Source organism: Myxocyprinus asiaticus, chromosome 40 (assembly GCF_019703515.2).
Source record: "Myxocyprinus asiaticus isolate MX2 ecotype Aquarium Trade chromosome 40, UBuf_Myxa_2, whole genome shotgun sequence".
Lineage (NCBI taxonomy): Eukaryota > Metazoa > Chordata > Actinopteri > Cypriniformes > Catostomidae > Myxocyprinus > Myxocyprinus asiaticus.
In genome coordinates this window covers 35,986,328-35,998,651 of record NC_059383.1, presented here as the reverse complement: position 1 = coordinate 35,998,651, position 12,324 = coordinate 35,986,328, and the positions used below count along the sequence as shown (strand labels likewise).

The following is a 12,324-nucleotide window of genomic DNA, read 5'->3' as shown; positions in this document are numbered from 1 at the left end:
CGATTTAAGCTAATACCTAACAACACAGGTACACAGACCTTTGCCCATTACCCCAATTTCGTGTTCCAGGTAAACACCTTTATTGCTGTTTACTTTTTGACTTTAAAAACAGAGAATAACCTGATAATTTTAAGTCTAATGTAAACACGGTTTTCTTGCGTTGTCAGATGTTTTGAATTGTCTGATCTTTGGTAGACATCAACGTAGTGCTTGTTAACTTAGAACTGGTTGATGTGGGTTTTAGTTGGTTTGAACTGATTTTAACTGGTTGTCATTGTGTGCAGGGCTTGCCTGGACCACCCGGTGAGAAAGGAGAGACTGGTGACGTCGGTCAGATGGTATGATTAATTATATTCGTGTATTAAATCATGTAGGTAAAATCTGATTTATTTTTACACATGATTTAAACTTATTTTTCTCTCTTTTGTTCTCAGGGTCCCCCTGGTCCACCTGGCCCCAGAGGCCCCTCTGGACCACCAGGAGCTGACGGAACACAGGGCCCACCAGGAGGTATCGGAAACCCTGGAGCAGTGGGCGAGAAGGTGAAGTACCATGTCTTTATCTACTCAACATCATTTTAATTAGAAACCAACAGCTTTAATGATCTGAGGGAGAATGTGCCGGTAATGGTTCCACTATTAATCATGTTGTTTGTTTGTGATGTCAGTATTATTTCATACGACACCTCAACACTATTGTTCTGTCACAGAAGCAAGGTCCTGTTTCATTTTTACTTAGAGAGGAGTTTTGCAAAGAGAAATGACACAGAAAAATCCAGGAGAGGAAACTGTTAAAGAAAAGAGATAAATATGATAGAAAGAGAGCTCGAGATGCGGCTGTTTGGTGTTAGTGGCTGTTGAGGAAGATTTATTTCTGCACTTCACTCTGACACAACTATTATACCGCTACAGAGAGAGATACCTTAACCTGACACGATTTATGATTCAGTCCAGAGCATCTGTGAATCCCCCTGCTAGCACACACACATCTCCTAAGAAGCTTCTTTGAAAGCACAGAGAATAACCTGTAAACATGTTCACAAGCCACCATGATTGGACGGTAAGATTGGTTGAATGTTTTAGGCAGCCGAAGGATTTTGAGGTGTTTAAGACCGCGTCCACGCTAATGTTTTCATTTGGAAAAAAAAAAAAAAAAAAGTGTGAATTTTGCTACGTTTATGTCCCTCATCCACTCTAGAATGGCGTTTTCCTCCCCCGAAAATGGAGCAATTGGAAAATGCTCTACAGTACATTACCGCATACTTTGGAAAATGTCAAACGACATGATCGTTTTTTTTTTTAACTGATATCTATAGAGCAGGGTGGTCGATGGCTATATAATACATTTTAATGATAGCAAAGTGTTCACATACATTGTGACAGTGAATGATGATGCTGACATGCTCTTCTGTCCAGGGCAGAAAATCTCTGCAAAGAGAGAAAAAGAGATGTGATCAGGGGTCAGTAGTGCGTACTTGTGTGTAGGATGAAACCGTTCAGCTCTGCTAATCACGATATATTCAAAATTATTTTGTTGACAATACAAAATGAATCAACATCGTGAATATCATAATGACATGTAATGCATTTTTATTAGGCCAATTCTGTGTCCGCTTCTCCTCTCACGACTCAATTATCACAGCATTAAGACAGAGATATACTCATAATATTGTCTCTGATTTAAAACTCAGCGGCAAAAATGCCAGTAGAGTTGGAAAAGATTCATTTCTGTGAATCGGTTTGTTCAAACAGTCAGTTTCAGAGAACTGTTCTAACACACTGAACGATTCAATTGCGTCACCACTGAATGTTCAAGGACGTCCCTGCATATGTTTTAGAAAGAAAAAAAAAGAAAAAATATATATATGCAGGTAAATGTTGCTGTTTGTTACTTTTACATTAGTGCATACTGCGTAAGAGTGTTTCTTCAACTTCGGTCACTTTTAGCACTGTAGACTTAAAGAAAGTCTCATTAAAAATTAATCACAAATCCCTTTTTCTTTAATTTGTCTACTATCAATGTCCAACAGTGTATGTGCATGCATCAAGTGATTGTAATTTTTACCATTGTTTTCTAAAGGTAATGAAAATTCCCACCATCGTGTAATACCCAGCATATCTTATATTTAATGTCGTGATTAATAGAATTTAAAGTTTTTGAAATAAATTTGACTTGAAAGTTGTGTTGCTATGGCCCGTTTCATAGCTAACATTTGATGTATCCTAAAAACACACAATTAAAAAAAAAAATTTCACACTTTTTGCATAACTGGCAAAATGACAGTGTGATTGGAAATAACACCCAATAGAGATATTCTGCTCTCAACTGATATTTACCTTGAATTATCTTTGTTTTCTACAAACATCACTTTGCTCATATTTCATTTCAAGCATGTTCTTGACTGACGCTTTTGTTGACTTGGTTAACAAGTACACCAACTTTTGCAAAAAATTTTGGTGCGGTGGAAATGAGGCCACAACTGTGGGACAATCATAATTTTTCAAAAATTTACAAATCATTTTTACACAATAAATATTAATATGGTTTATTTGAATTTTTTACTCCTTGTTTATATCATCATAGTTAACATTTAATCCTTTTTTTTTTTTTTTTCCCTTTTTTGATCTCCCCAATTTAGAATGCCCAATTCCTAATGCACTTTAAGTCCTCGTGGTGGCATAGTGACTCACCTCAATCTGGGTCGCAGAGGACGAATCTCAGTTGCCTCCGTGTCTGAGAGGTCAATCTGCACATCTTATCACATTTGATTATTCAGTGTGTCACCTTGGAGACATAGCACGTGTGGAGGCTTCACGCTATTCTCCGCGGCATCCACGCACAACTCACCATGCGCCCCACTGAGAGCGAGAACCACATTTATAGCGACCACAAGGAGGTTACCCCATGTGACTCTACCCTCCCTAGCAACCAGGCCAATTTGGTTGCTTAGCAGTCCTGGCTGGAGTCACTCAGCACACCCTGGATTCGAACTCGCGACCCCAGAGGTGGTAGTCACCGTCTTTACTCGCTGAGCTACCCAGGCCCCATAATTGTTTTTATTGATTTTTATAGTTTAATATCCTCAAGGCTTAAACAGTATAAATAAAAAGCAACTGTTAGGACATACAGTAAAATTGCCGGAGGTTAGAGAATCAACCATAAATCAAAATAAATATAGTTTAAAAAACATGTTTCCTTTATGTAGTTAGAAAATTAAGGAAAACATGCCTGGAATATGATTTTACGGTAACACGTTATTTTAGTGAACAGAAATTAGATAGTAGTTAATGACTAATAATTGGACTTGTAAGGGACTAGTTACAGACTTGTTTGGAATTATAAGATATTTATTAGGCCTTTGTTCAGTTGATTCCTAACCCTTGCTTAGTAGCCTCTTTACATTTGTTTTTTCCCTAACAATTATCTAATTAGGTAAATACAAAAGATACCAAAAGCTAGTAAGGTGCAAAATACATCATTTATAGGTTCTCATTATGCAATGTGCAAATAAATATAGAAGGCAGAGACTTTTGATGCTTAGTGTAAATAGCAACAAAAAGCATCCTCTTTGCTCTAAGGGCAAATAGTATTAGCACCCTATTTGCAGCCCTAATTAAATACTACCACACAGTATAGGGGCATCACTACAACATGTTTATTGTGTTTATTTAGTGTCCCATAAACATCCTAAACCAACGCCCACCCTAACCTAAACCTAACCTTCCCTTCTTTGTTGAAATTCTATATGCATTCATGCATTCTATGTGTATTCCATACTGATAAGTCGCACATTGACACAGAGTACTGAGAACAAATAAAGGATGTATTTTGCATCATACTAACAATTGATGTTATGTTTTTAGCTAAGAAATTATGACAAAGCAAATATAAAGGGGCTATAAAGCAAGAATAAGAAATCAGCCAATAAGAAATAATAAATACTTTATAATGCCAAACAAGTCCATAACTAGTCACAAGTGTAATTATTAGTCATGAATTACTGTCTAATTTCTGATCCCTAAACTAAAGTGTTACTGATTTTACTAAACATGTAGAATCTACGTTGCAACAATTTCAGTTTGGTTAAAATTATAGTTCCTCTGATAGAAAATAAAATACAAATAAAAACACTCTTTAAGTCTAATTAATACATAAATATCAAGTTATGGATACCAATGAAAGGGTGAAAAATAATCAGAATTTAAGCCTATGTTTACTAACTTTCTCTCTCTCTCTCTCTCTCTCTTTCACTCTCTGTAGGGTGATGCTGGTGAAGCAGGAGAACCAGGTCCACAGGGAGATGTAGGCCCTACGGTGAGACAAAAACAAACCCTCACAAACACAAAAAGATTCAGAAGTCTAACACATCACTGCTAAATTAAAGGCTCCATATAACCATGCTCATATTTTATATGTGTGTTTGTGTGTTAGGGTCCAAGAGGAGAGAGGGGTGAGAAAGGAGAAGCTGGGCCTGCTGGGGCTGCTGGTCCCCCCGGTCCAAAAGGACCACCAGGAGATGATGGTCCTAAAGGAAGTCCTGTAAGTTCTGAGGGGTTCATCTGTCCTGTCTACACAACATAATACTCTGATTGTCCAATCCCAATTTATTTTGAGCCTAAAACATGGTAAAACACACACGAGACCGTATTTGAAAAATGTATCATGTTTGTGATGAGAATAAGTGGAAGTTTAAATGTTTTGGTTTGATTTCTAGGGTCCAAGCGGTTTCCCCGGTGATCCTGGTCCTCCTGGCGAGCCTGGGCCTTCTGTACGTGTCATAACACTGTTATAACTAAGTTATTAATGTGTAATAACAATAAATAAACAATTTTATAATAACAGATTAGTGTATGAGGCAGCAGCAGGCAGTTATATCCAGGAAGTGACACCACTCACACTTTTTGTTCCTCCTGCAGGGTTTAGATGGTGCTCCTGGTGATAAGGGTGATGACGGAGAGCCTGGTCAACCAGTGAGTATGCTTTTAAACAAACCAGACATCATCCCTGGTATAAGCTGCATATGTATGTATATGTATGTTTTACTCTAGATTGCTGCTGTTATAATGCTGTTTGTTTGTTTGTGTTTATTTCAGGGTTCCCCTGGACCTACTGGTGAAACTGGCCCCACTGGTCCTCCAGGAAAGAGAGTGAGTAATGCTTTCTCGAAACAGTTAACTTAGAACATATGCATATAGGACGATAAAAGTGCTTGATTTATTATTTTCACTCTTCAGGGACCTCATGGACCCGCTGGACCTGAAGGAAGACAGGGAGAGAAGGGTGCCAAGGTAACACACTTACACACCAACAGAAACATACACATTGCTTATAGTGGGGACTTTCCATTGATTTCTATATTGAGCTAATGGTATTTTCTGTCCCTTACCCCTGAACCTAACCCTCACAGATTGACATATTTTTATGTCTATCAAGCTGTTTTCCTCCTGGGGACTGTTGGCTGGTCCCCAGTGTAGCTGATTTCAGGTTTTACTATCTCGTTGTGGAATTTAGTCACCACAATGTAGGCAAAATTTGCAATACTTTCATAAATTTATCACAGTGGTTTCTTTCTCTCTTAGGGTGAACCTGGTCTCGAAGGTCCACCTGGCAAGACAGGTCCAGTTGGCCCTCAGGGAGCCCCTGGAAAGCCTGGTCCTGAAGGTTTGAGAGGAGTTTCTGGTCCGGTGGTGAGTGATCAACCTGACTTATTAGCCAGATTAAAGGAATATTCTGGGTTCAATACAAGTTTAACTCAATCAACAGCATTTGTGGTTTAATGTTGATTACCACAAAAAATAATCTCGACTCATCCCTCCTTTTCTTCAAAAAAAGCAAAAATCTGGGTTACAGTGGCCCTATTCACTTCCATTGTAAATGCCTAACTGTAACCTCGATTTTTGCTTTTTTTTAAAGGAGGGACAAGTTGAAATAGTTATTTGTGGTAATCAACATTATGCCACAAATTATCTTAATTTGTATTGAACTTGCAATATTCCTTTAATCAGATTATGTGTTCTGTTTTAAAAATAAAACACCAAAACACCAGATTACATCGACAATTCTGTCTAGGACGCAGCGATTCCCTTGATTTTGTTGATTCTGTTTGGTTCTAATACAGGGAGAACAAGGACTGCCTGGTACCCCTGGACCTGATGGACCACCTGGACCAATGGTACAGATCTCAGATCAAGTTTATTAAAGTCAAAATTAAATTAAAATTCTTCTTGCAGTAATTTGCTCTGCCTATGAAATGACATTTAGGTCAGAAGTAATGTTAACTAATAGCCAAATTGCTGTTTAGGCATTATTTTTTGCTACTGTTGAAGGTAATGCCTTTTTAAAACATTGCCAGTAGTTTACTGTTAAAAGGTTACAACAATAATAGCAAATAACGCTAGATTTTTAAAAGAGACGTTACCATTGGGATGCATGGAGATGCTCGGGAGGGTAAACTTGGCCTTGAGCCTCCACACCTCTGTCAAAGAGCCTCCTCAAAAGTGGGTGCCGGGAGTGTTTCAGGAGGGGAGTAGTCCTCCACAATCCAATGCAAAGTTTCATTCAGGTCTCCATATTAGTCTAGAACATCCACTTTTCACCATGCCATCAATTCCTGATGGATAAATCAAGTCGCGCCATCATATTATGGAAGCAAAATGGGTTGCAAATGCTGTTTCATGTTGACTTAAAATTCTTAAAAATTCTTCTGTTTCACTCTTGCAGGGTCCTCCTGGACTTCCTGGTCTGAAGGGAGATACTGGTATTAAAGGTGAAAAGGTGAGAAAAGCAAATGCATGTTTGTTATTTTTTATTAATCTTAAGTATTTCTTAATTGGGTTGTTCTGGACATAGACCGTCAGGTCTGAATAATTATTAATTGATGTATTAAAATAGTAACTAATTAATGCATTCTGTAGGTGAATTGATGTATGAGTCACTGAACTGAATTTAGTAATGATGTGTGATGTTTCTCAGGGTCACCCTGGTCTGATTGGACTGATTGGACCTCCAGGAGAACAGGGCGAGAAGGGTGACAGAGGACTGCCGGGTCCACAGGGAGCTTCAGGACCTAAAGGAGACACCGTATGGAATACACCTAAACTCTCAAAATTTATTAGATTAAAAAAAAAAAAAAAAAAATCTGCATTTTTGTAAAGCGAACATTTTTAACTCTCTGTGTGTCTTTTTTTTTTTTTTTTCAGGGTATTGCTGGACCTTCTGGACCTCTTGGGCCCATTGGACCTCCTGGACTTCCGGTATTATTTTTGCAATACTTCCTAAATACTTTTACACTTTTAACAATAAAGGTTCTCCAAAGGTTCTGTGCAGTACCTGAGGCTTAGCAAAGAACCCTCTACTTATAAAAACTCTATAGGGTTCTTGAGTTGCTATTTTGTTCTTAAAAAATACATAGATAAAAAAAGTTCTTGATGTTCATTATAGGTTGATACGTAGATTGTTTTCTAAAGAACTAGAAAATAAAAGGTTATTTGTTGAACTTAAACAACGTTCTTCTACAGTAGAAGCTTTTTGATTCTAATTAGAAACTTTGTTGAGAGTGTATTATGTCATATACTGTGTATTATTATAGAATTGTGATAAATAATCTGTGTTTCAAATTTTTTTAGGGTCCCCCTGGTCCTAAAGGTGCAAAAGGATCATCTGTAAGTTATTCTTGTTCATTTCATTTGCACTTTACCTGTGAGAGTGCACTTTTTGGCTAGATGATTTGTTGATCATTATTGTGTTCATCATCTATGTCACACTCTTTCTCTGAGCTCAGTTCTGGTTCTGTTTCTTTAGGGTCAGACTGGCCCGAAGGGAGAAGCCGGACAAACGGGACCACCTGGACCTCCAGTATGTAACAGCACAAAACAGAACACATGAACAACACACACACTTCTGCGAGAAAACGGCATATGTAAATAGATGATCCCGCAGTAGCTGTAAACTGAATCTGTGTTTAGTTCCTCTTTCGGGATACCTCTGTGAGATTCAGCGGATGTTGCTCTCTTAAGAAAACCTGATAACACGAATCTACAAACTGACCTCATTCCTGAGTAAAACAGTTTAATGCTAAAGAGAGGAATACCAGAATTCAGTTTATGTCAGTGTAAAGTTTCTTATTGTTTTGATGTATAACTGTGGATATACTTTTTAAGAGAGCACTAGTTTATTACAGTAGTTCCTTTGTTTTATTTTTTTGGTCTATTCACCATTTTTTTTAAATTATAGAAATAATGAGAAATAGGACAGGCAATGCAGAGAACGTAATCAGGAAATGTTGCGAGCCAGATTTGAATTTGCATCACCTGCATGTGTGCTTACCGCAAAGCCACGACTCCGAAACAGTAGTTAGTGGTCTCACAACCACTTAGAACCTGGTATCACCCTAGCAACGGCTTAGCAACCACTCAGAAAACCCTAGCAATGGCATAGAACCCCCCCCCTCAGTATACCCGAGCAATTGCTTTGAAACCACCTAGAACACCCTAGCAAACACCTAGCAACCATCCAAAAACTGTGGCAGTGAGTTTATTGACTGTTGTCTTCTCTCATAGGGTCCACCCGGTGATGTCATCCACCCTCTGCCTATGCAGTCCAGCCCGAAACGGGCAAAGAGGAACATTGATGCCAGTCAACTGATGGACGATGCTGGAGATGCCAACTATAAAGACTATGAGGATGGCATGGAGGAGATCTTCGGCTCTCTGAACTCTCTCAAACTAGAGATTGAACAGATGAAAAACCCGTTGGGCACACAGAGCAACCCCGCCCGCACCTGCAAAGACCTACAGCTGTGCCACCCTGACTTCCCAGATGGTGGGTATCTCTCTCTTTCAGTTTTCAACTTCAAAGTGTTGTTTTAGCATTTCACACAATACTGCCAAAGCATTCATAAAAATAACAAAACAAAGACAGAGAAAAAGTAATAAAAAAAAGAATAAAACAATTATAAAAAATAATACATATTACATATTTATTATAAATAATACAAAATTAAAACTAATTATTTATTAAATAAATATATAACATACTAAATAATAAAAACAGATTAAAAACAGAATACCATCACTTTTGATTGTACGTAACACAAAATAACAAAATAAGGCCTGAAAACATTTGCGTCGCAAATTAGCGCCCCCAAGAGAAAATGGGGTAGAAATATTAATAAGAATATAAAAATCTTTCACATGGCGCTTAAATGGACAAGTCATAAATTAAATGAAAGCTCTCATTCTCAGGAATGTGACTGTACAGTTTTTTTTTTTTTTTGCCCTAATACCACAGTTCGAACGATTTTCAAGATAATCACAAAATGAAATATGATTTCTGTAAGTCACCTAATACATATGTCTCATTTATGCACCGATCATTGCTGCTGTAAACCCCTAATAGCAAAAAACTTTATATCTGCTTTTACCTTTGGCAGTTGTCTAAAAATGTAAAATTTTTATATTGTTATATCTTAGATGTCCAGAACAAAATATGCCATCCAGCAGGAAAAGTATGCTAAACAAATCATCTGAAAAAATGAGACCAATATTTTGCAATTAGTCCACAGTGTGCGATTGGTGTACTGAGTTAGTGTAACGATTTAAACAAGATACATTTACTTGAAGCAAAGTTGTGAAAGATATTAAGACTTGTTTTTAGGGAATATACTGTATCTTGAATTAAGTTTATTTTTCTTACCCCATTGGCAATTTCTTTATATGCTTAAAACAAGAAGAAAAAAAAATGTTTTGTGAGGTTTATGCTTAATACAAGAAAATACAAATTGCCAATGGGGATCTGAACATTTTCCGTATTTTCCTATCTCCCCCACAAAACTATTTAATATTAAACTAATTTCATTTGTTGAAATTTTTTTTTTCATTGTAATGCATAAATATTGCAATGTTCACCCCTCTCAGGTGAATACTGGATCGACCCGAACCAGGGCTGCTCCAGAGACTCATTTAAAGTGTACTGTAACTTCACAGCTGGTGGAGAGAGCTGCATCTTCCCTGATAAAAAGAGCGAAGGGGTAAGAACGCTTAGGCCAACTTCCCAGACACTTTATCCTAGATAAAGTGCAGATCAGGCTTTAAAAAGGATGTTCAATTGATAGATGTACTATTGTTTGTTTTATTCCCATATTATTGAACATAAGCTTGCAGTCAACAGCAATAGATTTTGTAACTGAGTTTGTCAATCTGTCCTGTCCTCATAGGATGCATTCTGTCTGCGCTATTTTTAATTGCCATCTATGTACATATGCGTCAGACAGTTTTTAGCATCATAAACACCGTGATTTTAGGAAACTGTGTCAAAATTTGAAAATCGTCTCTCGAGATCTCTGCATTTTCTTGTGTGTCGTCCAGCTGTCAATGACGCGTCCAGCACTGCTTTTGAGGTTTGTTGAGGCGTGCTGACTGCCCCAAGCTGACATGGCTTTACATGTTCTTCAAACTTGAATAGCTCTGATATTAGGAAAGCACATACCATATATTTATTACTGAATTAATTAATACAGACCAGGAGGCATGATTCATTGTGTACATTTTTTCATATAATTAACTACACTACATTAACGCATTAAATTGACAGCCCTAGTCAAAATAAAATTAAGCATTACTTTCATGAGAATTAAGCACATTTCTTCCTAAATTCTTATTAGCATAATGAAAAAGCATCTCTTTTGCATTGCTTCTGAGTTTTATTAAAATAGTAAAATACATATACATTACGGCTGTATCTATACCTTATGATTATATGATATAATATAAAAAAAAAAAAGATTCCACAGATTTTGGGATCAAATATATTCACCCCTCTTTAGATACTCATCTTAATTTGAACAACTGTGCTGTGCTGAGATATCCTGGCAAATGTTCATCTCTTATTTCCTCTATTCAATTCTGTCTGCCTCTCTCTCTCATCAGTACTGTATCTAACTCTCTCTCTCCCACTGTGGTGTGCAGGCCAGGCTCACCTCTTGGGTGAAGGAGAATCCAGGGTCGTGGTTCAGTGAATTCAAACGTGGTAAACTGGTAAGAGTGACTCCTCTTACTTCTCCTGAAATCGTGTCCTATTTTACAGAGCAAAATGGCTCGCTGGCCCAAAGACAGTCCAGGCACATGGTATAGTCACTACAAGAGAGGGTCAATGGTAAGTAGGATTGCATGAGAGAACAGGCCTGGTTCTCTGTGGTTCCACTGTTTCTCAGTGGTTTTCAGGTCCAGAGGATCTGGGGTTCTGTCTCTTGGAGGCCTGTGCTTCTGCATGCTTCTTGGATCTCTTTGTGGCAGAGCATGGTCATCAACAGAATGGCAGCAAAAGGTGTTTTCCCAGACTTATTGGTTATCTGAGGACTGTTGGCAGAGCCATTAGTCAGTCCATTGCCAAAGTGCTAAGTAAACCCAAACAAACAATTACTCTTGCAAAATGTATCATACATTTTGTACACTTTTTGCAGTTCTCATCGTCAAAGGTCTGACTGATGGAATCGGTCTTGTCTTCTGTTGCCTGTATGTTTGAGAAAATCACCTTGAAGTGACTTGAGGCATTTAACAGATGATATTAGATTTGTTTTGCTTCTTTTATCACATTGTAAAATAAAATGCATCACCTTTTTGGCTCAGGTTTGCTCCATATTTTTTAATTAAATATCCCTCCAGGTCAAATTAGGTAAATTTACAACTTTCGCCTTCTGTACTGTATTGGTTAAAGCAAAATCAGCCGCCTCCTGTTGTTTTCAAGAGCCAAAAATGCAGCAAGACTTGCAATCCGGCATTAGCATATCACGGAAGTGAAGTTAGATTTGCATATAATGTGGGAATTGTAGAAGAGATTTATATATTTTGCCAAGACAAATTCATGTGGCCAAGCGTAAATGAATGTGCATACTCTATCGGTTAGCAATCCATTCAATTACGATGCATGAAGTGTAAATAAGCCCTTAGCATGGCTCTCAGTCACTTCTCTTTTAAGCTTCTTGGTTCAGCCACTCTTGACATGCAGCTGTGATCATGAGGTAATGTGTTCATTATGAGGGCAAGTGTTTATAAGGGGCAGAAAAGGGCGGGTGTGCTGCATGCACACACATACACAGTGTGCACTTGTAGCCCTTTCAACATTTAATCATGTGCAGGAAATGAATTATTGATAATTCAATTTTCACTAGGAAAAAAGTAAATTCTTGATTTAAAAAATAACACCATTACCTGCAGAAATAGCACTTCTTACAAGTGAAAAAGATAATTTTTTTTAATCAATAATTACATTGTTACTAGTACAATTATCCATTCCTGATATCAACAATTGAATTACAGCTAGTAAAAA

The 12,324-nt window shown here is 37.5% G+C and overlaps 1 protein-coding gene across 2 annotated transcripts in view; it reads left to right on the top strand.

Annotated features, from left to right (window-relative positions):
* Window positions 1-12,324, top strand: part of LOC127430972 (collagen alpha-1(V) chain-like) — a 146,168-nt gene that overhangs the window by 124,156 nt on the left and 9,688 nt on the right. Inside the window, exons 47-64 of one of the 2 annotated variants that reach the window (XM_051681104.1) lie at window positions 285-338; window positions 435-542; window positions 4,261-4,314; window positions 4,432-4,539; window positions 4,715-4,768; window positions 4,917-4,970; window positions 5,094-5,147; window positions 5,235-5,288; window positions 5,580-5,687; window positions 6,119-6,172; window positions 6,721-6,774; window positions 6,973-7,080; window positions 7,200-7,253; window positions 7,626-7,661; window positions 7,801-7,854; window positions 8,559-8,820; window positions 9,915-10,027; window positions 11,083-11,151. In XM_051681104.1, coding sequence (XP_051537064.1) covers window positions 285-338; window positions 435-542; window positions 4,261-4,314; window positions 4,432-4,539; window positions 4,715-4,768; window positions 4,917-4,970; window positions 5,094-5,147; window positions 5,235-5,288; window positions 5,580-5,687; window positions 6,119-6,172; window positions 6,721-6,774; window positions 6,973-7,080; window positions 7,200-7,253; window positions 7,626-7,661; window positions 7,801-7,854; window positions 8,559-8,820; window positions 9,915-10,027; window positions 11,083-11,151 — 1,452 coding nt within the window. Of the gene's footprint in view, window positions 1-284; window positions 339-434; window positions 543-4,260; window positions 4,315-4,431; window positions 4,540-4,714; window positions 4,769-4,916; window positions 4,971-5,093; window positions 5,148-5,234; window positions 5,289-5,579; window positions 5,688-6,118; window positions 6,173-6,720; window positions 6,775-6,972; window positions 7,081-7,199; window positions 7,254-7,625; window positions 7,662-7,800; window positions 7,855-8,558; window positions 8,821-9,914; window positions 10,028-10,964; window positions 11,034-11,082; window positions 11,152-12,324 lie in introns of both variants that reach the window. The other variant, XM_051681103.1, reaches the window with a different exon arrangement.